General features: G+C 37.4%; 1 protein-coding gene across 3 annotated transcripts in view; it reads right to left on the reverse strand.

Moving 5' to 3' along the window:
- Positions 1-26,522, reverse strand: part of BAZ1A (bromodomain adjacent to zinc finger domain 1A) — a 63,701-nt gene that overhangs the window by 26,088 nt on the left and 11,091 nt on the right. For all 3 annotated transcript variants that reach the window (XM_056492704.1, XM_056492702.1, XM_056492703.1), the window contains exons 4-12: positions 16,106-16,249; positions 9,535-9,636; positions 7,584-7,671; positions 5,726-5,860; positions 5,097-5,199; positions 2,914-3,080; positions 2,053-2,148; positions 1,435-1,573; positions 839-985 (exon numbers count right to left, since the gene is read on the reverse strand). In XM_056492704.1, coding sequence (XP_056348679.1) covers positions 839-985; positions 1,435-1,573; positions 2,053-2,148; positions 2,914-3,080; positions 5,097-5,199; positions 5,726-5,860; positions 7,584-7,671; positions 9,535-9,636; positions 16,106-16,249 — 1,121 coding nt within the window. The remainder of the gene's footprint in view (positions 1-838; positions 986-1,434; positions 1,574-2,052; positions 2,149-2,913; positions 3,081-5,096; positions 5,200-5,725; positions 5,861-7,583; positions 7,672-9,534; positions 9,637-16,105; positions 16,250-26,522) is intronic.

Here is a 26,522-nt window from a genome sequence, read left to right on the forward strand (position 1 = left end):
CAAGGGAGGAATTAAAGGAACCTTCATGTAATTCACACATCTGGCTTGCAGGGGTACCACAGAATTCATCTGATCTCACACAGGGAGTGCTCTTATCTACCTACCTTTAATGAAATAAAGGCTAGTAGGATGGATCAAAACTTCTCCTTTAGTCAGCAAATTTGGCAGTCCATAAACACGAGACCGCAAATTTGTAACAAAGCCTGCACTTCCCTCTCATCAAAGGTTAGTATACACCAAATGCCTCTGAAAATGGGGACAACATCAGCTTTAGAGCAAAGACCAAAGTCAGAGTGACTCTGAGAATCTTTACTGAAAGAACACACATGGTATTATCCAGGAGCTGTGGATATATAATTTCAAGTCTTGAAGGACAATGAATATTCAATTCTCCATTCCAGTTGTGCTGGAGAGTTTTAGTTTTTAATCTAGTTAGGAACAGATTTTTTATAGATACAAATATCTTTGAGAAGACTTAGGAAAATGACTTGTTTCCTGACCCTCAGGAGAAACATGTAACAGTGCTGGAGGAAGAGGAGGAAGGTAAAGATGCTTCCTGCACCTCCGTAACACAAGCAATGCTGTTAAAAGCTTATTATGCTTTGCTGGATACAATTGTAGTAACAATAAGCTTCTCTTTTCTCTATTCCCCCAGACTCCGCAGTCCATGCCCAATTCAAGGCTTCAATTTCAGATAGAAGAGAAAAAACAAGCCCATTTACATACAATATCCATGCATAATAAGACAAGGTTAAACAAAGGAATGCCACAAATCATGCAGCTTAAAGTTAATTCCAGTGCAATTTCAGCTTTTCAGCAGTAAAATTAAAGATCTGACCTTTGGTCTCAGCATCAGCTATTTGATCTTTGGCCACTTCCTCTTCCTCTTCGGCCATTGCCTGAAAGATGGCAGTCAGGAAGAAAAACAGCAATTCACATAGTGGGCCTTCAGTGTCATTTCCTACAAGAGCTTCCTCTAAAACCTCTGTGAATAAAGTTTAAGAATCGTCACTTTTGCCGCAAAGTTGGAAAAAAAAATTATGTACTGAAGAATGAAAACATTTCTTTTCCTTCAGGTATGATAATTAAATTACGTTTCCATAATTTACTGCATTTATTCCTAGAGTGATGGTGCCAGAAAGAGTGCTGAATAAATATTGTTCTCTTACAACATAATTGCAAGAAAAAACTACAAGCAGATATTTTGATAAGCAGAATAAAACTTGTACACCAAAATTAATTTTGATTTTACAAGTCGCTTGGAGTTGACCACAAACTGAAAACTGGATTGATATGCCAGTGTTAGTACTGACAGATTAAAGCCACACAGAAGATTCTGTAGCAGTGGTACTTGTGTGCACTTAAGATGTTTGGTTGTTTGGTAAAAGGGAAACCACCAAAATAGGGCAACTTGCCACATAAACCACAACTTGCCTAAAGTCACTCCTTCAGGAAATTCATCTTGAAGATCAAAAAGTTCCCCAAATGCATGTAAAAACTCCAAAACCATCAGAGCATCACCAAAGATCTCAGGAGGAAGTCTCGTCTTCACTGGCATTGGAATGGGAAGTTCCTGCAAACCAAATGGACCACTTAATATAGTATTTGGTTTGTGCATAGTACACAAATTATCAAAACCAGAGAGTTTATTATTCTAAGGGATGTATTCACTGAGTTTCTCTACATTTTTTTGTAGCCGAAAATTTAATTTTTCATTACTCAAATCTTTGAAGTGACTCACATTTTTCTAAGTGAGCACATTTTGTATACTTAACAGAAAAATCAGGTATGCTCAATAGCCTCCACTAAGTAATGCCAGCACTTTGAACATACTCCATTGCAGACTGAGCACAGCCTGAAAAGCTGCTCTGAAGGTTGAAAATGCAGATGATCCTAATAACATTGCCACTGGGAAATGTGTATTACACACTGCAGGTGACTCACAGCCTCTAGCATTCCAAAGAGATCTACATTTGCCTCTGCATTAGGAAATCTAATCCATCTGGGGACCCTGCAAACTAGAGTCTTCAGCTATTCCAAAATCAATCATACCTTAAGGTCATCACACTCCATATCTTCTCTAGGCTTACTCCACTGTTTCAGGTATTCCACGTATTTTCTTTTTTCCTCACGCAGTTTCTCTCTTTCCTGAAAAAAACAAACACAGCCACAATTGTATGTAAAGATTGTTGCATGGCCTTATTGCAATTTCTAAAACTGCATCACTTACTATTCAATCACACTGAAAAGTCAAACATCCCATTTAATTAGAATGGGGTAATCTATTCATTTTTACTTCTCTAAAATGAGATTGGCAAAAATATTTAAATGAGGTGATACTTTGTTGAATTAATTATTGCTTTTGTTGGGGGGTATTTTGAATTTTGTTTTCTTTTTAATGGAAGTAGCTGAAGAAAAAATATCAAAAATTAGACAGCATATATGAAAACTGCCTCAAAAAAGACCATCAAAATAAGATAGTGAATGTGTATATATAATTTCTTCATATTCAGGTTGACAAAAAGTTATTTAGCAATTTACATCCAAAGAATCCACACAGAAACCCACAACTATTAGATACGCTGTTAATCTGATGCAGAACAGATTCTTCAAAGAGAAGACAACCATTAAATCAAACAGTTTTATGCATTATTGGCAAAAAAACCCCCCAAGCCCACCACATTATTACTGAAGTAAGTTAAAATTTAAAAAGAACTTTTGGTAAACTAAAATTATAGAAATGCTAACCAGAAATACAACCCATCATCAAGTCTTGTAACTGTCTATTCTTCTAAAGTGCATTTCCAGGAACTGAAAATAATTAACAGAAAATAACTTGAAACAGCGACTAAGAGATAAGGAAACCAGAAAGCCATGTTCCTATATGAAACACATATACTTCAAAAGCATTACTTTTTCCTTTTCTATTTTGAGTCTCTCTTTCTCTTCTTTCTTTTTCATCCTTTCTTCTTCCACAATTTTCTTTAATTCTTCTCTCTTCTTTTCCTTATCTTCTTTCTCCTTTTTCCTAGCTTCTATAGCATTTGCCTTCTCTTGTTTTAATTTAGCTTTTTCAAAAGCTATAAAGAAAAAAAAACAAGCTTAGGGTTTTTTTTTGTAAAATGTCAGTTTTAACTGATAGATAGACTGATATTTTTATAATTACCATATGAAGAAGATATTGTTATGAAGATTGAATTGTCACCCCACCAACCAGAAATTCAAACACTTGGAAGCTCTCTACAGAATCAAAGTTTCAAGCCTATGTATTAGACATGTTTTACGAGGTTGTCGACAGGTAATAAAGTTAAATATATCTAGGTTTATGAGTATACAGAAGGTAATTACTTGTTTATTGGTTTCTATCAATTGACATATAAAGATGAGAACTGATTCCAACATATAATTACAGCAACATATTTAATAATGACTGATTAAATAAAAGCATGTCACAACTAGGTATGGCACACAACCGTGAAATATCTGTGATAGTAAAAACCTTTAAATAAGTGATCTTTAAATATTTAGTTATTATTAAATTACTGAAGTCAATACATTTGAAATGTATATTTCAGTGTATTTTGTTCAAATTTTACTTCAGTTACACACTTTAAGCTAACTTCAAATGATAATAAATGCTACTGCCTGAAGAGATGCAGATTTCTTTGCAGTCACATGTAGAAGAACAACAAATTTCCACTTTCTGTGGACAGAAAGTGCCTATCAGCCCACACACAGGCTAACAAACAAAAGGAGGTCTCACTGTTTTAACTGAATAAACAGGAAAGCTAGAATCCTAAGTGAATGAAATGAAAGAAGACCCATACTCTTACCAAGTGGATCATAATTACAAGAAAAACTTTCCTATAACATTCTGAAAATGGGCTAGGTTCCTCCTACAGATAGCTACTGCACTAAGCAGCAATGTCTGTACCTGGCAAACAAATGCAGTGAAGCTGATCCCCAGGGTCTTCAACATACTGCGGAGGTTAATGTTTCAAGGTACTTGGTATTTTGCTACCTTTTCACATTGTGAGAATGTGTCTTTACTAGTCTTCTAGAAGCTGCAGTTTCTGTCCACACAAGAGAGGAAGCAGCTTTGTTGCTGATGAGCTGTTACCTCAGTCTATGCTGTCATTGCCAGCACATGAATAAATAGATGCTTGTTGTGCAAGAACGTGGACACAAAAACACATGAAATTCTAGTGTCCTCATCTCCCATAAAAGAAAGGCCCAAAGGAGCATCAGACAACTTCACTGTTATTTAAGCAGATGTTGGACTAGGTAATTTCTAAATGTCCTTGCCATCTTAAAAAAATTCTATATTCAAGGAAATGAGAGGCTGGAACCAGAAGTTCACTAAAATACTTCCACAGATGAAAGCCTTTCCTTAGGAAGGACATGAGTCCTTACAATGCAGAAGAATATCTCCTTGTCTAACCTTTGTCCTCAAGAAGACATACCAGTTTATCTAGTTAAACCCAAACAAAAGGCATATGGATCTCCTTACTTAATTTGAAATTAAATTTAAATTGATAAGGAACAGGTCAAAACTAAACCAAAATAATTAAATCAGTAGAAACCAAAAATCTCTGAAGTGACTTGTGCTCTTTTAAACAAAAAAAAACAAAAACAAAAAAAACAAAACAAAACAAAAAAAACCCCCAGAATATATTTCAATTCGTTTAAATTTTGAGATAGTTTTAACATTTATGCATTTTCCTCATAAAACAAACATTTGTGTTATACATTCATGTTTTGATATACCTTCAGCTGGTAAAATTTACACATGACTTCACCATCCAAGTGTCTACAAAAATTATTTAGCTCTTTATTCATCTGAGAGAGAAATCAACACAGTTGGACCACAAGCTTCCTACATTTCCCCAATTTAGTCAACTGACAAGGAAAAAAAATAAAACCAGGAAACAAGCATGCTAACTATTGAAAGGAGAACTTGGCCATAGTGGTGTGGCAGTACACTCTTAATACATTTTCCCTTCTAAAGGCACAAACCCAAAAATATTCTAATTATGGCCTGCTCTCAAACCTGCAAGAACTGGTTCTACTTGGCATATGAGTAAACTTCAACTTACCTATGGCCTGCACATCATCTTTCTGCTTCTGGAACCTTGCCCTTTCCCTTGATACTTTACTTTTGTTTCCTGAGGTGTTTTGTTTAGGTGTAATACTGTCCTCCTGATAGAGAATTTGGGGGTGGAGAGGAAAAAAAAGAACATAATAACTATAGTGAAATATACAGCAAAAGATATTCCAAATTTTTCAACTAGAATACAATGAAGTAGTATAGTGGCTAAGAGTCTGAGTGTTGAAATACAGGCAAGTGACATACCTGTATCTGAGGGCAAGTGACATAATTCATCTGAGAGTTCAAATGAAAGCTTTTCAGCAAATTATTAATCCCAGAATGGACAAGCACTCTGTTTGTCACCACAACACACCAAAAAACTAGTTTCTCAATGGGATCCCAGAAATAATGACAAAAATAAGAAGATAACATATCAAGTATGATCCCTTTCACCAGCTTAACTATAAAGCAATTACTTGAAGAGCAATTGTGGAATATATCCCAACTGCTCTCAAAATAAAAAAAGCACAATGTCAACCCTGTATTTCAAATGATCTGAAAACTCAGAAAAATGGAAGAACTTCATAAGACTATGCTAATGAGTCTTCATCTGGGATTAAAAATGCTTTTACTTACAAGACTTGCAGATGCCCTCTTTGGAGGTCGCCCTCGCCGTCTGCTTGCAGGACTGAAGATAAATGTGGGTGGTTCATCAGGAAAGAAATAGGAGAAGTTTTGTTCTGCTAGATTGTATTTTTCAACTGATGTTGCCTTAGTAAGAAAGATGAAAATAGATATTCATGGTGAAATTCTTACATTTTTATAAATATGGGCTAATTAATTTAAATATGAGCTAATTACTCAATCATTAATTTCTAAAACAAGACAACAGGAGTAACCATATCCACAACTGATTAACTGAGGATAAGAAATAAAGCTCTGAAATAGTGTAAGTGAAGTGTTAATCTACCAAGTGGATAATAATGTATGTAGCACATCTGAAAGTAGAATTTTGCTTCATTTGGCAAGATGTTGTTTCCTTATATGCCTTTAGCAAACACAGCTGGACAGTGTCTCCCTAGCAAGGTAATGAAGTGTGTCAAGAATAAGTTTTGACAGATATCAGCAGAAATGTAACTTATTGAAGAATTACAGAATTCTCTACTACACAGGTACTTATTTCTGGAGAAAGATTGTTCCAGACTGTCAGAGTTTCTTTTCAAGTCTACTTTCTCAATCTGATAACTTCAAGAAATATGCCTTTATTGAACAATACAGATGAGGATACAAAGGTGACATTCCAAACAGGACATGTTCACATAATTGAAATGCAAGGCAATCAGCAAGAGGACAAGAAGACACTCCACAGAAAGCCCAAATAAAGACAAGATGACAAATACACATATACAGAATATAACAGTCTTCCTGAGGCTCCAGAAAGCATCACTAATAGATCACTAGTCCTTAATGTGGTAAAGTGAGCTGGGTCAAAATGACCACTAACAAACCCTAACAAGCACTAACAAGGAATGGGGTGGTTTATCCCTTTCAGCTCTATTTTCTTCTATTTCCATTTCTTTAGAAGAGACAGACTCTAGAGTTACAAATTAATTTAGAAATTTATTGCCTTTGTTATTTTCCTCCACTTTGAGGCAAGACTCTCATCTCTCCAAGCCTTCCTGTGCAGACTGAGCAGTTACACAACTGTATGAAAAACAGACACAATAAAAAAACCCTGCCACCTTCTAAAAACAAGAAGATAGCAAGGATTTCAGGGTCAAGGATGCAATACACAATGAAGGAGTTCAGGATCTCTTGTGGTACAGCAAGCAAGGGAAACTGCTGCCTTGTGGGAAAAGCTGCTCAAATTCTCAGACATGCAGTGCCCACTAGGATGTGAACTTTTGTCTGAGTTGTACTAAGTGTCACCATATATCTAAGATTACAAGAACATGAACAGTCAACATCCAAGAGCTTATCAAAAACCCATTCTAGCTACCTAAACTCACTTGTCTCACTGAAGATCTGGAGACAAAACTCAGTCTATTGTAAAACATTTTCCAGCTCAAAACGTTAGAACAGAATAACACTGCTTTACTATACCAACACAGAAACAGTTCATTTTTGACTTAGAAATACCAGCTGCATACCTTGAAGAATGAAAACAATTCATGTGCTAGACTAATCAAAAGTATATTATGTTTCAACAAATAAAATTTTTCTAGGTAAATGCTCTTTTTTATTTTGAGGACTTTTTTAAACTAGTAGCGAAAGAAGAAATTAAAGAATTGTGCTTCAGAAAAACTACAATCTTGTTTACAAGCGTTAGTCAAAAACAAAAAGTTGAAGTATTCACCTTTTATTTTAGAAAAGTATATTATACTTACAAAAAGCTAAATTTGATGCAGTTTTTAAAAGGAGCAGCTAACAGAGAGGAGCAAAAATACTAAATAGTGTCAATATTCTATCCAATAAATTATTTCTTCTTGCTTACCTTAGCTTTAATTACTCCATCATGTGGTTCACAGTGCTGTTTCAGAAAAAGTTTAAGTCTATCACGAGAAAAGAGATGTTTCCTCCGGCTGTATTAGGAAAGAAAGGTAGTATTATCAACTAACATCTTTAACTAGTGTTTAAGTACAGTCAAAAGTATGTGCAAGAATACATGTGATAGACCACATGATTGATCTTCTTATTTTCTTCATTATAAATAACACCCTTACTATTGTAATTAACAACCATTCTTTGAAACCTCAAGTGAATTAAAATTTTCCTTATGATTAAAACAAAACCCAAGTAGTACATAACAGTTGGTTTATGCATCTGTAATTTTTATTTTGAAGATTGTGTTACTTCCTCTTTTATAACCACCATTTTGATCCATGGTAGATCCTCCAAATACTTCTTAAAATAAAACTCAAGTCTGATTGTTTCAGTAGATAGGAAGGACAAACAAACAAACAGGGACAGTAGGAAAGCATTCACATCTGTCAAGCAGGGAGGCAAGCCCACAAGTGACAAGGTGAATTCACACGCTACTCAGTCAAGCTATGCCACTTCTTTCTAGAGGACATGTGCACTCTGCTGGCATTCCCAGGAACCAGCATTACTTCATGGGAATGAAAAAACTTCACTACACAGGAGGAGTTAATGAAAACACAAATCCTGATTTGTACTGGAACTAAATGATTTGTAATCACACAAACTGAAATTTGTTTACAGTTTACCCAGTTTATATAAATTTTGATGCACAATTACAATCAAACATATATTTTAACTAAATTTGAGACATTTGTTATTTAAGAAGCAAAACCTCTACACCTTTCTATTTTAAATCAATCTGATTGCCAATGTCTGTTTTGACATTTCAAACCAGCAATACTACCAGAGTGCTCACAATGTCAAGACTTCATTATTATAATTATTATTATTAGAGTTCTCAAACTTTTTTCCACCTACTCCATCAATCACAACAGTAGCCAAGATATCAGAAGTCAATGTTGCAAAATGTGGAATATATAAAAATATTGTTAAGAAAGGATGTTCTTTGATGTTTGATATTCGTATACTTTCAAGCCTAATCAACACAAAGGGAAATTTAATGCATGAAACAGAGAGCTTGGTTGTTAGCTACTATAAATGATGCCCAGGTGTTAGAAAAATAAATTACTTTTTGGTAGAATTGCCTTGTTAAGGCAGACCTGGGGAGAGGTAAACAAAGCTTGGGAAGAAGAATGCCCACTGACAGTGGATACAAAGAATGAAGAATTTAGGGGTCACAAAGACACCTAGTAGAATTCCCAAGGTAAGGAAACCTAACCAAGCAACTGTACCAAATCAGCTCCAACTGGGTAAAAGGTAATTCTGCAGGGGGAAATCTGCAGCCACCAACTCAGGACCACTGGCACAAGAAACTCACTGACTCAAAAGAGAAAGACTGAGCATGCAGACTAATTACCATAAAATGAAGTAATTAATCAATTAATTGGAAACATTAACCATCAGAAAATAGAATACTAATTAGTAAGAGAACTATGAATCTTGTAGCAAATGAGCACTAATTCTTTTGCTTGCTAAAACGTGCTTGACTTATGGAATACCACTGATCACCTAGGCTTGCACATCTCTCAAATAATCAGTGTCTCTCTCCAGTGTATAATTATTGCCTTGTTGCACACTGGGTAACTCAGCTGATTTTTGCAGACAACAACAGCAGGTCTCATCTGTGCACCAATGAAAGCAGACACCTGCAAGGAGTGGGTACCTGTGTTAATGCTGGCAAAGCTTGGAATCCTTGATATAGAAGGCCTGCATTACAGTATTTTGTTTCAGTGTTTTTAATTAACAGATCTAACATTGTTTCAAAATGCCATTTTATATCAAAAACATCTTACACAACTCACAGTTACAAAGAACAATTTTAATTTCCACATACTAATTTTTACCTTAGTTGAGATGCTTTAACAATAACAGGTTCATATAGGTGTTTTTTAATAGGTTGGACTTTGTATTTGAACAAAGAAGGATCAATTATGGCTTTCTTCTCCCTAGGAAAAAAAGTTTTAAAAATTAGAAGTTTACATTCACTTATCATCACCCTCATATTTTGCACACTTAATATACTTATATGCCTACACAGTGGATCTCTTAAAATAACTCAGCTTGTAATTTCCACCAGTACCAAAGAGGGCCTATTAATTTCTGCCAACTTTTCTGCTACTATATTTAAATCTGCATTAAAACCAGTTCCTGCAAGGAACAGGAAGAACAATGAGGGATGTTTACTGAGCAAGGAAATGGGAGATAAGAATGCAAAGAAGGAAGAGAGAGACAAGTAATGATACATCCCTATACTTCAGAAAATTGTCTCCTTAATACTCTCAGCACTCACGATGGCAACAGGAAGACAGGAAAAAAGGAGAAAAAGATTATGAGGAAGAGTCCAAAAGACAGAAATAAATAAAATTAATAAAAACAGAAATAAATAAAATTAATAAAAACAGTAGCCCTTGATCTACCAATTGCACTGCAAAACATAAAAACTACCTAAAATATTTTTCAAAAATAACACCTTAGAAAAAAAAAAAAACTAACCAGACACTTTACCAACAACATAAATAAACCAGAAAGTAACAGAAATCATAAGGCAACATATCTACACTTCAAATTAAATTCTTACCAGGTTACATGCTTTATTAGCCAAAGCACACTTCCCTTTTACAGGTATTGCTACAGAGAACTAGATTTTTTCCCCTCTCATGGAAAATATTTCTTCAGTTTTATTGTAACATTAATTGTTTTGTTAGATCTATTCCTAGGTGGATAACACCCAGGTCTGGTGTGCTACCAAAATTCACTCCTCTACAAGAAAGAGAGAGATTTTGCCACAGACAATATACTCTAAGAAGAGTACTGTATTTATGGACAGACTTTATGAACAGAGCTAAATAATAAGACTTTATTTAAATAATTTTGCAATTTAGCATTAAACAACAGAACTAACTTCTCCTGAGGTGACAATTTGCAATCAAGAATTGTACTGCCTTATCAGGAAGAATTCAGTCATCATCTTATTTCATCAAGAAGGAAAGTTGAAGCAGCTATGTAGATGAACTAGGAGATTTAAAACTATGCATTTCACCATTGTCAGTCCTTCCAGCATTTACAAAATGCTTCACTTGCTATTCTTTAGCATTGTGAAAAACATGTACAAGATGTTGAGAACTGTACTTTACAATGCTGCTGAAAATAAAATTTGCTACAATTCTTGTTTTTCCCCACTAACTTAGTGAAAGAGAAATAAAAGAAATATTAACATTCCAATATCTAATAAATACATTAATTAACACAGATTAAATGAAAATGTACTTATTCACCATTACTGTCATTTCAAATGAGAATAATTTTCAAAGTTCTAAAGAGAAAAATAGTTTACAAGCATAGTTTATCAGTACAGTTAATAGTAAGTGGACTGACAAAAAAAAAGAAGACAGACTTGGAAACAGCAATACATCTACTAGACCTACAGATAGCTGCTGTGACATGCATGCAGTGCCTTGCATGATACTGCATGCACATCACAGTTCAAGTCAAATGTTGAGTCACTTGGACCAAACACAGCCTAAGAAATATAACAGAAAAAAGCTCACCCAGCTATAGATATTAGCAAAACAGAGATCAACTGTAATCCAGTATATCTCCACTGGCAAGATTTTAACATCTCTACATAAGTTTGTAAAAAGAGGCTTCATATTCTAGTCATACCATGATTTGGTTTTCCATGACCATCTCCAGTGTCAAGACAGGAAAGCTAAAGTAATAAAGGCTGTCCCTAGGAATTTCTGCATAGCATGAATGACAAGCTTGCACCTCATCACACACCATTAGGTTTCCAGTCCTTTAGTCTAGCAAGCTAAAGAATGACCCAAACAGAAAATGTTCAGATACAGAATAAAAGGCATCAGAGTTCTAATATTAAACCAAAAGTATATCAGGTTATTTATACATTTTGAATAGATTCTAAGCTATAATACTGCAATCAAATTCAGGGCCCAAAGAATAATCCAATTTTCAACTCTTTATCATTAATCTTTACTTTTTAGCTTAAGTAAATCTTTCTTAACTTCAGTGGATTATATACAATAGTCCAAATGTAATTTCAAACACACTACATTTTTTCTGCTTAGCTTCTGAGTCTTCAGTTATTATCCGAAGAAGTAAATATATTCCTGATATCCTCCTCTAAATTTATAGTAAAAATTTTGCTTAGTGCAAAAGAGGAAGAAAAAGGTCATTCGACACACAGAGAATGCTTTAATAATTATATAAATTATCTAGCAGCTTTAGCATAAAACTATTATTATTTTTGGTAATATTTTATTTTGTAAAGCACTATATAAAACACAATAGAGTTAGCAAGGGTTAGACCCATTTCAGAGCAGAGATCCCTTACAAAAAAAATCTTCACAGCACAGCTCTGACACACAACCAAATCCAGAGGAAAAAACACAGAGTGTTTTGTAATTCAGTAGGTAAAAACCACAACTGACTCATCCATACTACACTAATTTCTACTGCACTGAAGTGAATGTGGTGAGTACTCGTGTCAGAATCTTGCATTTTTCACAAGGTTATACTGAACCACTGACAGGTAATAATCTCATCAAGCCTTCAATTACTTTGGCACAGTGACCACATGACCTGAATATAAATTTCTTCTTACACTACTGCTATGCTACATTCTGACAGCACCCAATAACCTCTGAAACCTTACAGCCATAGAACCATTAAGGCTGGAAAAGGCCTCTAAGATTGAGTCCAACTACCAAGCTGGCACCACCGTGTTCATCACTTAACTGCATTTTCAAGTGCCACATCTGCATGGCCTTCTGAACACTTCCAGGGATGCTGATTTCATTACATCCCTGGGCAGCCTATTCCAATGCCTGATGTTTCAGTGGAGAAGTTTTTCCTATTATCCAATATAAACCTCCCCTGGCACAATTTGAGGCCATTTCCTCTCATCCTGTCACTTGCTACCCTGGAGAAGAGACCAACCTCCACCTCTCTACACCCTTGTTTCAGGTGGCTGTAGGGAGTGCTAAAGTCTCCCCCGAGCCTCCTTTACTCCAGCCTAAACAAACCCTGCTCCCTCAATCCTGTCGTTCTCAGTTACCTTCTCCAGGACACCTATCTACCATCTGGTCTGAGTCCTGCCACAGCTACAGTATCTTACTGTATTAACAGAAGTAGAAAAATTGTACATAAAAATACTGAGAGTTGGAGGATTCAAACACTGTCCTGAAGTGCTAAAGCAACCACTGTCCCACTTTTTCAGAAAGAGGCAGTGGCTTTTCTTCTTCTCTTTGACTAAATTTGGGAATGGAAAAACTCCCCTTGAAGAATGCTAGAGGAATAACACAATTTATGGTCTTGTCATGCTCCAGTGCAAGCCTTACACAGAGGTAACCTGTCAGTAAACTGATCCCCATAGTGAGGGCGCCTCTGCACATCTTTGAAGGCTGCCACTGACAAGCAACTCTGTACCAAGCAATAAAAAGCACTGCCCATTTGGAATTGCAAATATTTTCTGCAACTGAAATAAAATTTCAACAACAAAACAGGGTGTTAAGAACAACATCCTAGGGACAAGACAACAGCACTTTGCAAGAAAATCCTAACTTCTAACATTTTGGTGAAGATTTTAAGGTGTCTTTGATCCAAGTACTTTGGTCTTTCCTTATAATATAAAGAGGACTATTACCCATCATCATTATTCTTGGATTCAAGCAGTGGAGGAATGAGAGAGGAAAAAAGGAAAGATAAGAAATAAAGATGAAAAAAGGTTTATTGTACTGAAGATATTATATAGCTTTAATGATGAGCTATGCCCACATTTTGACATATCCAGTTCATAATTTTTTTCTCCAAATAAAGTTAAAAACTCATTTGAAGATGGTAAAAGGCCTGGATGGTAAGGTTCCACTGACAGTATTTCCAAAAACTGTTACCTCTTATAGCCCAAAATCTGCAGAAACAATTAGCCCTTCCCCAAAATTAATCTTCAGTTCAAACTGAACAAACACCCAAATTTACTGCCATAGACCAGCCAGCAAACCAAGAATATTTTTTTCTAGTACTTCTAATGATGCTTGATGATTCACACTACTCACAGCCCCGGCAAAAGGAATGCCATGAATAATTAAGTTGTAGCTGAATTGTACACATTTGGCAGCAAAAGCCCCTCAACCTCCAGGCTGCTGCTGAGTGCTAAAGCCAACACTAGAGTTCAACCTTACCTTTAGAAGTCTAGCAGTTTAAGGTATGAATACTGCTATTCAATGTGACCACTATCCTACAGTACCAGAGGCTCCCAGGTTACAGTATAAATGTTTTAAAAACTTATAAGATTGCTACCTTTTGCTTTGTAACCCAGGCCTTAGAAAGCAGCCTGTTTTTTTCAGGGAAAATAAGAGCATCATAGCCTCTTTCTTCCTGTACCACTCCAACTTTTACTGCAGAACACAACAGAAAAGGTCAGCAGGAATATTTGTACAGACTACATGACTATTTCTGCCCTATACAGACAGGAGGAGTAGGGTCACAGAAAGGCTGGGATCTTTAATGACATCTATTTTCAGTTAAGATTCTCTAGCCTTACGGATTCTTTAGGAAAAATATTTGCAGATGGCCCATCAATCTGTGCTGTGCTCCCCTCCCCCTGCCTCACAAACACCCTGAGCATCTGCTGTACCATTGTTTAACAGCACTGCAGCTTTGCACAAAGGCTGGGTCTCAAAACCTGGACATTTGTGTGCAGGCTGAGGCAGAACTGCCCTGCACATATCAACTTGACATTGGTCCCAAGGTGACTAACATCTATACTCTCCACATGCAAGTCCCTCCATAAACAGCAAAGTACAGAAATATTAGGGCTGCAAAACAATGCCATTCAGTTGAGTGGGATTTCTTATTGTTAGGAGTAATGGTATAAAGAATCTTATATGCCAGCATACAAAAATTCACAACAATGCTTTACTTACAGACAGGTTTTGTACATACAGCAAATAATACTTTTCAAGTCTGCATATAACCAGAATATATCTAGAAAATAACTGTTACTACACTCTCACATTTGTTATAAACAGACTCACTTAAAACTTACAGAAAGCATTTTAAAGCCACAAGAGGTTTGCAATTTAACTTGCAGCACAAACGTTAGTTAGATGTCACAGAACACTGCTTCAAAAGCCTGTATAGTCTCACAAGAATTCCCTTTCCAATAAAAAGAAATTAGTTTCCCTCCCTTCTCTGCACTGTCAAAATAACTTATCAGTTGGGGAGAACCACAGACTGACTGAGAGTGCAAGACTTAGCCTTACCATCAGCTTTACATGCATGGAAGTGACAGCACTATAACAGGATCAACAGTCAGATCGTACACTCAGCATGCTTGCTTAATTCCAAGAATAACCTGCTTTCAAACATCACATGCCTTTTGGAATACTTAAAAAGCTTTCAGTTTTTCAAATACATAGAATGTCTTCATGAACAATTTAGACATTACCCTCAAGAGACAGCATAGAAATTTAAAAATTTTTTTATCCCACGTTATTTTCTTAACCAAGTGAGGAGCTCCACCCTAGTTATTCTAGGCATGTCAGGACATGACTTCATGAAGCAATCAACAAGATTAACTTCTGCATCTATGTGACATCCTCAAGTCAGTAACAGGTCATGCACAGTCTATATATTGCTAGATCCTAGATTAGGTCCCACTTCAAACCCACCTCTTTCATCATCATGCCTATGAAGCAAAGAAGACTTTCTTCTCATTATATTGCTAGGATAGGCTCAATTACTGCTCAGTAAAGGGATACTCCATACTAAACAACACAGTTACAGCTACAAAGCTTTCCTATTCAATGTTATTAGGCTACTCCAGTCCAAAGAAAGTTCCTCAATGTAAAACACACAGTTTCACTGCACCTACATCATAATTAAATCCATCAAATACAATGATATATTTATACAGACACATGCACAATGAAGAAAGCTTAGTATGTTTTTGGTCTTTTGGACACAAACACAAGTCTCTGGGAAGACTTTTCAGAGAGTTCCAGTAAAAGCATGCCCTCCTGTTACAAAGTAATCCCAATTCTGAGCCCCATGATGGAAGTGAAGTGATACCAGACTGCAGAAATGCAGAACAAACTGCACTTTCTGCTACAGCAGCACAAATTTCCCAGCACAGAGACTACCAAGAGGTACATAAAGCTCTTCCACCATCTCTCAGCAAAAACACTGTCATTGCTAAGAGATAAACAATGATTAATCTGTAGGTATTCCACTTCTCAGAATGTAGTTTCCTGGTTCCATAACCAGCTTGTCACCTTAAGCTGTCTGAAGGCTCACAATCCATACAGATCAAATAATTTGTTTCAGTAAGACTCTGACCCATCTGGCTTTAGCCTCATTTTCACCCAGTTAGAATGACATACAGAAAGCATCATGTACCCGTTTTGTGCAGAGCTATTGTGCGTTTCTGAGTCATCACTGTCGCTGATGACAATTGTGTCCCCATCAGCACTGCTGGTGTGGCCATTCGCCATTCCATTGTGATGGGCTGGAGCTATGACTTCCAAAACTTTACACTGCAACCTGAAATAAAACACAGACATTTATTAATGTCAAAAGTCTTTCACTAGTACAAGGAGCCTAAAATAGCAGCAGATGTTATTTTAAGAATGCATACATAACTGAACATTGTACTGTCCACTAATTAAGTAACTAAGAGACTTGAACTGAAATACTACGTAAAATATTAATTTCATAAGTGCCATCTAATAAACAGTACACAGCCATCAGCTTCATTTCTCAGTGAAAAGCTGAAAACTTTTCATTTGAAAACAAATCAAGTTGCTTGTGGTTGTGAGTTTTTTTCAATTCTCGTTAAAATAAACTAAAAAGTTAACTTAATGTATTACTTTAAAACTAGACAACAACAATTCTACGTTATTTTCATGAAGATTTTCAGATCCCAAAGTATTTTTTCTTGAAAGAGATCATTTTCTACTACTGTTGATGACCTAAATAAACAAGGCTGAAATGATCATTATGCATCTAATCTTAATAATGGCCCATTTATCTGCTGACACATATTAAGGCTCCATCTGGCATGCACACAATTGACAAAACAAGTCTCTTCCTCTGCTATCCTGAATGCTGGTTATAAAAGGGAGAATTAACTACATATCAAAAAGTACAATTAATCAACACTTCATGCTGGGCAACTGCACTATAGCTGGTTCTTAACCACAAACTTTCAGCCCTTTCTAGAATTCCATGGTTCCTATTCTTTATCTTAACATCCAAAAGCCTTGTCTGATTCATGAATATTAACTGCTGTAGTCAATGGACATTGTCACATTCTACCACTAAAAGCTCAAAGCATAGGGAAAAAGATAATATAATAATTGTTTTCTCCAAGCACTCCTACTTGAAATATATAAAATGAAGAATACGTGAAGTCCTGGGCTTGAATTACTGGTGTCACACTTAGGCTAAAACCAAACAAACTTCACTAAATCCAGGACAAACAAATTCTAATATTTTTCTATCTGAACTGAACACTGGCAAAAAGAAAGCAATATCAAAATACTCCTTGAACATGTCTTTCTGCAAGCAGACGGTACTACCCAAAACTTGAACACACTGGGAAGACTGGAGGTCGGGAATGGGAAAGAAAAGATGGTGGTAGCCAGAGAAAACCCCAAAGAATGAAAATAACATAATAACATTAAAACATCCTATGTAGAATTCTTGTGACATTACCAAGGATCAGTCATGCAGTTAGACCCTGTAGCTGCTCTCTCCAACAGGAAGGGAGCTTCATGATGCACCAGCAGGTTATTAAAAAATATGAAAATAATTTTATTTTTTTAAAATCAACAAAACTATTAACATCCTTATATACTCCTAAAGACAACAATATGACCAATGCTTATGGTATCCATGGGGACACCAGAGCTGCTTGCACGCAGAGGCAGCCTGAGCCCACCCGGACTTGCTGGCCACAGGCACATTGCCATTCCACAGCCTATCTCATTGCCAAAGCTGGCTGGTCTGGGGCTGGAAGACATGTCTTCCCAGAGAGTGGAGACCAAGCTTACTAACTGTAAAGAATCTAAACAGACTCTGTATAAAGAACCAAGAGTCTCAAAGTATAGTGGAGGTAGAATCTGGTGACTGTTCACAAAGTCAGTCCAATTCCAAAAAGGCTTATTAAGGTCTGGCCCAGCACCAGACTCTGAGTCCTCTAAGAAATGTCTACTATTAGTAACTTGGTTTTCCAATATATGGAACATCACACTCACCCCTTTATACTATATAATATGGAGCCGACTGTGCAACAGAATGTACATTATTAGGATTAGGATTTATTTTTTAAAATCCAACAAAGTTCGCATCCTAAATAAAGACTTCTCAGTAGAACTAGTTTTGTTTCAGATTTTATAATCTATTTCCTAGTGAGTCCAGTTCAGATTCAGACACCCAATCTGTAATGGCAAAGCAAGGAAGCTCCCCGCACGCTCCTGCTGTTACCGCGCTCGCCGCTGGAGGGCGCGGCTCCCGCCGCAGCCCCCGCCACCCGCGGCGCCCACGGACAAAGGCTGCGGCGCACGCACGGCCGGGCGCCCTCTGCACAAAAACACCGATATTCCAGTCACCCAGCAGCTTTCCAACGTGCATTTTACCTGCTATACATCGGGCAGCCCCGCCATTTACGGGGCACCGCATCTCCTTCTCTACGAATGGAAATTACATATTCTATACGCTGGATTCAGTGAGCAGCAAAATCCCCAATACAGCTGCATTCCACCCCCCGCCCCCTTCCCCTTTATTTTTCAGCAGGAAGAATGACTAACAGATTAAGCTATCTCAGAAAGGAAGTGATACTCCATCTTCTATACCATTCAAATCATTACCAGAAACCTTTGGGGAAGGAATCAAGTGAAACACACATTACCTGGTGCAATAAAAGCACAGTCCTGTGCAATTTAATGCTTACTGATAGACAGGAGATTAAAGACAGTGATGCAACCGTTCCTTCTCGCATTAAAGAAATAATCTATTAATTATTTTTTTTTTAGCCTTCATGGCTAATAGCACCAATTCCCTGGACTAAGTGGCAAAGACACTGTTTCTAGTGTTTCTGCTCCTCTTAATAACCTAATCGCTCCGAGTTCACCGACTACAACTCTTGTTTTATATTATAAGGCACAAAAAACAACATAGCTGTAAGCTGAATCAAGACTTTTAAATTAATAATATTACTTGAATTAATTCCTAAAAAAGATACTTTAGGATCTTTACACAGCTTATGTCAAACCATATTCACTATTCCCCATGAAATAAGATCTGGGGGTGACTGAATCTAAAAAGACAGCAGCATCAACATACATAATATGTACCCTAAATATCCCCATCAGTCAGAAAGCACTTTCTTCAAATAACAATAAAGATTACAGTCACAATGAATGAATCTCCCAGGCTTTCAAAATAAATTGAGAATAGAACCATCAATATACAATAGTCCCAACAACGCTAGCTCAGATAAGACTACCTAAAACAATTTTGCTTACCTATTTCTGCACTACAGGCTGTTATCAACAGTGGGGTCTTCATGCTTGTTGAAAGGATGGCCTTATGCTTACAGATCTATTTTTTGTTAGGCTGAGAAACTAAGATCTTTGAGGTCTCTTATGGGAAGGGCTCCAATAAAGGTTTAGCCTTACGGTTTTATATATTATTCTTTTAAAAAAACCAAAACAACAAACAGGAGTTCAAAGGTTTTCAACACAAAGCCAGAGGTGGCATCACAAACATAATTTTTTAAAAAAAAATTTATCTTCTCTCAAATGAAAAAGTCTGAAAATTTCCATTGATTTCCATGAATGTTGGGTAGGGCTGGCCAGCTGCACAAGCAAAAGAACAGAACTAACTCCAGCAATCCAAGGGCTAGGGACTACACACTGTGGCACAGGACAGTTTCTCAGGAAACCCAACTCAGTCAGTCTCCTGCAGAAACGATTCTGAGCTGTGCTTAGAAGAGCAGTTTAACACAACTAACAGAAAACTAACGTCTGACCAAATTCTGTCACTCCCAGAACTCTAAGGAAGAACTTATAGGCTGAAGGTACACAAAAGCAAACTGCACCTGCAGCCTCAGGCTGCCACTCCACAAGATTGCAGAGATCACTTAACAGCTCCTGTCAAATGGGGAGATCTTCCTTTGCCATTCCTCTTTCCAGCCACATACATGGTGCTTGCTTTTTGCAGCTCTGGCAATCAGTTTCATTCATTGATTGTCTGAAACTGAATTCAGCTACCTGACAAAACAACTGAACAAAAGAATATACTTTAAAAAAAACAAAACCAAAACCCAAAAATCCCTAACCCAGTGTCAAACGCTGGGTAAGCTTGTGCCATTATCACCTACTTTAAGCAGCTCACTGAAGGAACGATGAGAACTAGAGCATATGCAAGATACAAACACCGACCAGAGATAAATGCAGAGGAGAATGGAGGAGAGCTGTCCATGTACTCGAGAGGTGGGGGAAGAGGGACTGCCATCGAAGACCAAGGCAAGGAAGTTTTTAACTACCTCAGCCTTCTACTCATCCATTGTTACCAGTTTTCCAGCACTGTTTATCAGGGGGTTACACCCTCTTTGACCTTCCTTTTCTGGTTAATGCACGTGTTAAAGTCCTTCCTGTTATTCTTTGCATCCCTGGCAAGGTTCAATTCCAGCTCTTCCCAGGTCACCTGTCAGTCCCTATCTTCAACTGTCTGTGTATTTGCTTCTTTCCCTTTAGTTTGACCATCAGGACCCTTCTCAGCCAAGCTACTTCTCCAAGCATATGTCAGGGTGGTTGAAGCCTCCAGAAGGACAAGAGCCTGTGAGTGCAATAGTTCCTGTAGCTGAAGCAGTAAGGCTTTGTCAATAGGCTCCCCTTGATCAGGGAGCCTGTAGTAGTCACCAAACACTTGCCTCGGTTTTGTTGGGGTTTTTTTTGTTGTTTTTTTGTCTGATTTTTACCCACAGGCTTTCAATCTGTTCATGGGCTGTTCTTCAGAGACAACTCCTCATATTCAATCCACCTCTTGATGTAGGGGACAACCCCTCTACCTCTCTTCCTCCCATCTCTTCTGAACATCCTGTAGCCATTGATGGTCACAGTCCAGTCATGGGATTTGTTCCACCAGATTTCAGTAATGGTAACAAGGTCATCGCTTTCTAGCAGCAAAGTGGTTTCCAACTCGTCCTGTTTGCTGCTCATGCTGTGTGCTTTGATGCAAAGGCACCCTCAGCTGGGCTGTCACCTTTGTAGAGGAACACACCCCTTAATTCCTTGGAGGTAATTCTCTTGTGATTTCCCTTTTGGCTTGTAATACCTTAGGAGTCCCTGGCTCATCTCTGTAAGACTGCATGTTCCAACACAGCTCGCACATTTCAGAGCCAGTAGAATATAGATGCGCTTCAGCTGGGCTACTGATTTCACCCCCAACACAGGCAAGCTGCAAACAGGCTCATCTCTGCCAAGCCTGGTCTTTTCCCCTTCTTCCTTCAAACCTAATTTTAAGCCTTTGCAATCACCCCTGCCATCTCATGGACTTTTAGACAAATAACCCCCGTATGTCTCCAGCAGGCCTGGTGCCATATAAACTACCCCATTATTGCAAAAGCCAAACACTCCACTGATGGCCCTTAAGCCACATGTTCATCAGGTGGGCTCCTCTTGTTCCTTTCAGCATTCCTCCCTGCTACCAAATGGATTGAGGAAAACACTACCTGTGCTCCTGTTCCTTCAATCTGTTGCCCTAGTGCCCTGAAGTTCTTTTTGACTGCTACAAGACTTCTCCCATTGACCTTGTCACTGCCAACCTGCACAACTAGAAGCAGGTAATAATCACAGGGCTCAATTTGTCCATGGAGCCTCCTGATGACATCTCTTATCCAGGTCCCAAGGAGGCAGCAGACTCACCTTTGGAATGGGTCCAGCTGGTATATGGGGCCCTCGGTTTCCCTGCAAAGGGAGCCACCTACAATCATCCTTCTTTCTTTCTTACCACCCAAAGTTGTGATCCATCTGGCTGACTGTCTCATTCTGGGCAAGCTCCAAGATAGAACTTCATCTCCATTATCTGCCTGATCCTGATATTGCAGAGCCTCATACATATTCTGCAATGGCACTTGGAAAGGAAAGGGAGGCTGGGGGGAACTGTCCTATCTCCCTGAGCAAGGAGCTGTTTCCATTCGCCCTCATCTTTTAGGTCCCACCCTTCTGCCTGACGGTGAGAGGGTCAGGGTTCCTCTGACTCTTGCAAGCTTCCATCCACTGCACTTCTCTCAGGAACTGAAGGATGTGACTCCACCAGTCTCTTTTCTCTCACACTCCCTGAAAACTCCTCAGCCTTTTCTCTTTCTCTTTAGAATGAAACAAACCAGAACAAATTCTTTCATTCAGCTCAGCAACTCAGAGATACATACACAGAACAGGCAGAACAGGCCGGGTATATCCATCTACTGCTGCTGGAGAAGTAGAAGAACACAATGTAAAGAAGAGAAGAGAATCTGCACTCCACTATGTAACAGGCCAAAACCATTACAGGATATCAACTGAAAAACGTGAACCCTGCAATTATTGGGACTTTTGCTTCTCAGAAAAGTTCCTCCCAAATGCCAATCAGGCCTTTACATCCAACCAAGGCTGGCATTACAGAGGCTGTGAGAGGAGACCACTTCTCACAGCTCCTCTATTGAGCATTCTGCACACCAGCTTTTGATCTGGCTGGCACTAATTACTCTGACAGAAATAATAGTCTGGTACTCTGCTATGTCCCCATTTCATGTCAAAAAACCAAGATACCCTGAAGGCTCAGATGAGTTGTAAACGTGTCTCTGTATGCTTTACGATAAGCACACAAAAACCATCCCTTGGATGGCACATGGCTGTTTCAAATGGGACAGTGGGGGACTTGGAAACCAACTTTTTAAATAAAACCCACAATGATCAGTGAGTAAGAAGCAAATTCACTTTTTAAATCACACAAATGAAAGCAAAATTTTTCAAACGCCAAAATTAGAAAAGCACTATTTTTCTAACAGTATGTAAAGTTAGTTAATACAGAAACCCCCAGAAGAGCAATACAAGAAGCTGTAGTAGTAGCAAGTGCCAAAAAGTACCAAAAAGCTATAGCATCATTCTGTTTTGTCTTTTAGTAAGCTTTTAGTAAGTTTTTAAGAAGCAAATGTCAAATAAGTGCAGTCACTCATATTCTCATCCTATCAGTTTTCATGTGCTTTAGAGTAATTAAAGAGGTACAAGAGAAACAAGATCTGAAGGAAAAAGTGGCATCTTTTACTAAGCTAACTGGTACTGTTTAAGGCCCACACAACAAGGAGACATTTTATGCACATAACAGCTTCCTAAAATACAGAAAGAGCTGCTGCTTTCTAGTTTTAGCATCTTCATTCGTCTGTCAAGTTATAGTTAAGATTGTATGTTTTAAAGAAACTATTAAGAAACATGGCTTTGCTTAGGACAAGAGCATGTACAGAGTAGCTGTATCAGCTGTCTCCTGCAGAATTAGGACAGTACTACACTGGTATATGCATCATTTTGACTGCCCAGCCTTTGGCTCTTAACATTGTACTGATTAAAAACAAATAAGTAATAAAACAAACCAAAACTTTTGCCTTTGAATTTATAGTTATAAAATAGTGTGAGAATGTGAGCTAACAGAGACTGGCAGTGCCAATTGTTTTAACAGCTGCTCAACAACTTATAAGAAATGAGTTGCAGGTTCTTTGCCATATATCATCATCTCATAGCTTCCACTAATCAAATACAAATATATTTATTAGTCAACAAATTTACATGTTTATGTCAAGGCTTTAAAGGCAATGAAGGTGAGTTCCTTAAACATGATTTTTCCAGGCCAGAAGTTGACTGATCCTTAATCAGCTATGCTGAGAAAAAGCATACTGTATTTGCTCTATGATTAGGAAAGCTACTTTCCAGTACTATCAGAGCTGCTGTTGCACAGATATCACACTAGTTTTGATGCTTTCTGGAATTCAAATTCACCTTTCAAAATAAAGTACTAAACTCCCTTTGTACACAGGAACTTGCATTTAAGCGTTACCACTAATAAACCACACAATTAGTAATTATAATTTAAATTCTCTGTAACTCATTAGTCTAAACTTGAAAGACACTTTGTCACTTCCTACCTAGTAGTCTTATTAAATAACTCATCCTACCACTCAGAAGACAACTACAGATATATAGATATATAGACAGGTAGATAAGATATAAACAACTTGCCAGTTTGAATAAAAAAATTGGAAAACTAGCTATAACTTTATCTCTTGCAAGGATTATCTTCTACCATCCTAACTCCTTATCAGCTATAGTCATGACCAGCAACATGCTTCCTGTGCCCCAGTTAAGACTTACAGAGATGAAAACAGTATGCAAATCTTTTAATTGGCCTAATGCAATGGTTAATCCACTCCTAAATGAACACTCCTAAAGCACTGGGACACAGTTGATGAGTTAAAAAAAGTTTGATCTGTAATTATCTGTTTCCTGCAGACTGACAATTTTCAGCATCAGATCATTCAAAGCAGAGAAAGGATGTTAACCTATTCAAATGTATCATCAGATGCAGCAATCTTCCTAACAGAACATTATCTACTACTTTTGTAAGTTCATTTTTAAAAGCATTCTGGTGTTGCTTGATACAGACATTAGGCAAGTATTCTTTTGCAGTGGTGTCATCTAGTGGTCAAATTCAGTGAAAAAAAGATATTCCTTTCTGTTTGATTTTCTTCCTCCTTACACACTGACCTTTAAACAATCTGTAAGTATTGTAAGTCTGTAAGTGCTTGACTTTTTAATTAAGTGCCATACTAACTGATAGACAAGAATTGGTTGTGCCCCAACCTCCACATGGGGAAGACATCACCACAGAAGTTATTTTTATTTGTGGGGGTAGAGTTGTCAGATCTCACTGCTCAAGTCAGACTGAAAACCTTTGGTTTAATTAACTAATTATCAAACTGCTTACTTATATATCCTAATAAATATGGACATTAATTCTTGTGATAGCACCCAGACTCAGAATACTGATGATAAATCACAACAGGTTGTTTACACAGGCTTTAAATGCAGTTTTTCCTCAAAAAAAATTAAAATAGTTATAAAATCCAAAAAGCATGCTGCTAACTTCAAGCAGAAAGAATAGGTCCTACTGCTGAGCAAGTTAGGCTGTTTAAGGGGCTTTTTTTTTTTAGTGTCTGAGGCATTAGCTAAGGTTATTATTTTCAGGTAGGCCTTCCATACCACATAGTTTCAGTTTTCAGGTAACTGTCTTCAGATGTCAAGATGTTGAAAATTAATTTCACAAGTTTCAAGTACCAATAATAAAACACAGTACTAAGACAGCAACAAATGGACAGGTTTCTGCAAGAGACACCATTCCTTGTGGAAAATCAAAAGACCAACAAGTATATGATGGGTCTGGAACTTCCAGTTCTGAATGTCAAATACAGGAAGCAATTCCAGTAATGTGATCAACAATTTTTCCTCTCCTTCAATAAAGTGTGAGCTAAAACATTAGCTGCTCATTTTACATCTTAATTGACCATGGCTAACATTAAATATTGCTCTAATCCTCCCCCCAACGAAATCTCAAATAATTTCCACGCCTTTTTCAATAAACTACTTTACACAAACTGCAATGTGACATTCTAATGGACAATATTTACAGTGTCAACTGGTTTCAGTTCTTTAGCAACTCAATTTTAGATTAAGTTTTCTTTTTGTATTCTATAATGTTTCTGACCAATGTTTCAAATAATAATTTTGCTTTTTCAACTAGGAAAATGTTGTTACACACTTCCTATGTTTCTTTAACTGGAAATCTGAGCACCTTGTGTTTGAAAGCATAGCACAGCTGCCACTTTGGACAAAAGTCAGCCCTAGTGTGGCTAGAAGAGTCGCACACATATAAACCCAGAAAGATTGCCATTTTTAATCAATACATCACTTGAAAGGGTAAAAGAGCTTCTAACAGATTACCAGAATGCACCCATAATTCTTAGAGACCACCTGAACAAACCACATGATAGGACGAGGGGGGCTTTCTCTGCAATTTTTTTCTGGTTGACAAGGGTTGTTGGAGACACTAGACACACCAAAACAAGAAGAGGATAGTATATCCCAATCTCTCCTGAGTTCCCCCTACCAGACCTCAGTAACAAGGCAGAAGTAGCCAAATTCAAAACTGAGTAGAAGTTTTGCTTTTCTAGAAAAAGGCTAGGAACCATAAGAGACATAAGACCAGAAAAAGTAACGGAGCATTAGACACTGCAAAAACTGGAACACACAGGTTTCATACAATCAAAAAGCCCAACATCTTCCTAGGCTCTGAACAAAGCACTTGTCCTCTGTTTACAGATCACCTGCAAGTTCTTGCAGTATTACAGACAACTTCATATGCTCAAGGATAAAACCATTTACATTAAGCCAAAATGCTAAGCCTTCTACCTCCCTACCACTTACTTTGTTCAAAATCTAGAAAGCTGCAGTCTATCTCACAAGAATACTACACATGCAAAGTTAGGAGTTATAAAATATCAATATTTAAATTGTTTGAGCAAGCCTTGGTACACATGTATTATGGCATTAAATGATGCACAGAGCTCAGAAAACCAAATGATCCTGCTGACATCACATGTACAAAAAACTTCATACATAAAAGCAGTGGAAGAATTTACAACACCACAAAACAACTAGATTTTCATGATCTGCCAAATTCTGTTGGTCCTGTAGGACTTTATTCCAATATAGACAGACTGTGA

This window comes from Oenanthe melanoleuca, chromosome 5, assembly GCF_029582105.1.
Source record: "Oenanthe melanoleuca isolate GR-GAL-2019-014 chromosome 5, OMel1.0, whole genome shotgun sequence".
In the NCBI taxonomy this organism is placed as follows: Eukaryota; Metazoa; Chordata; class Aves; order Passeriformes; family Muscicapidae; genus Oenanthe; species Oenanthe melanoleuca.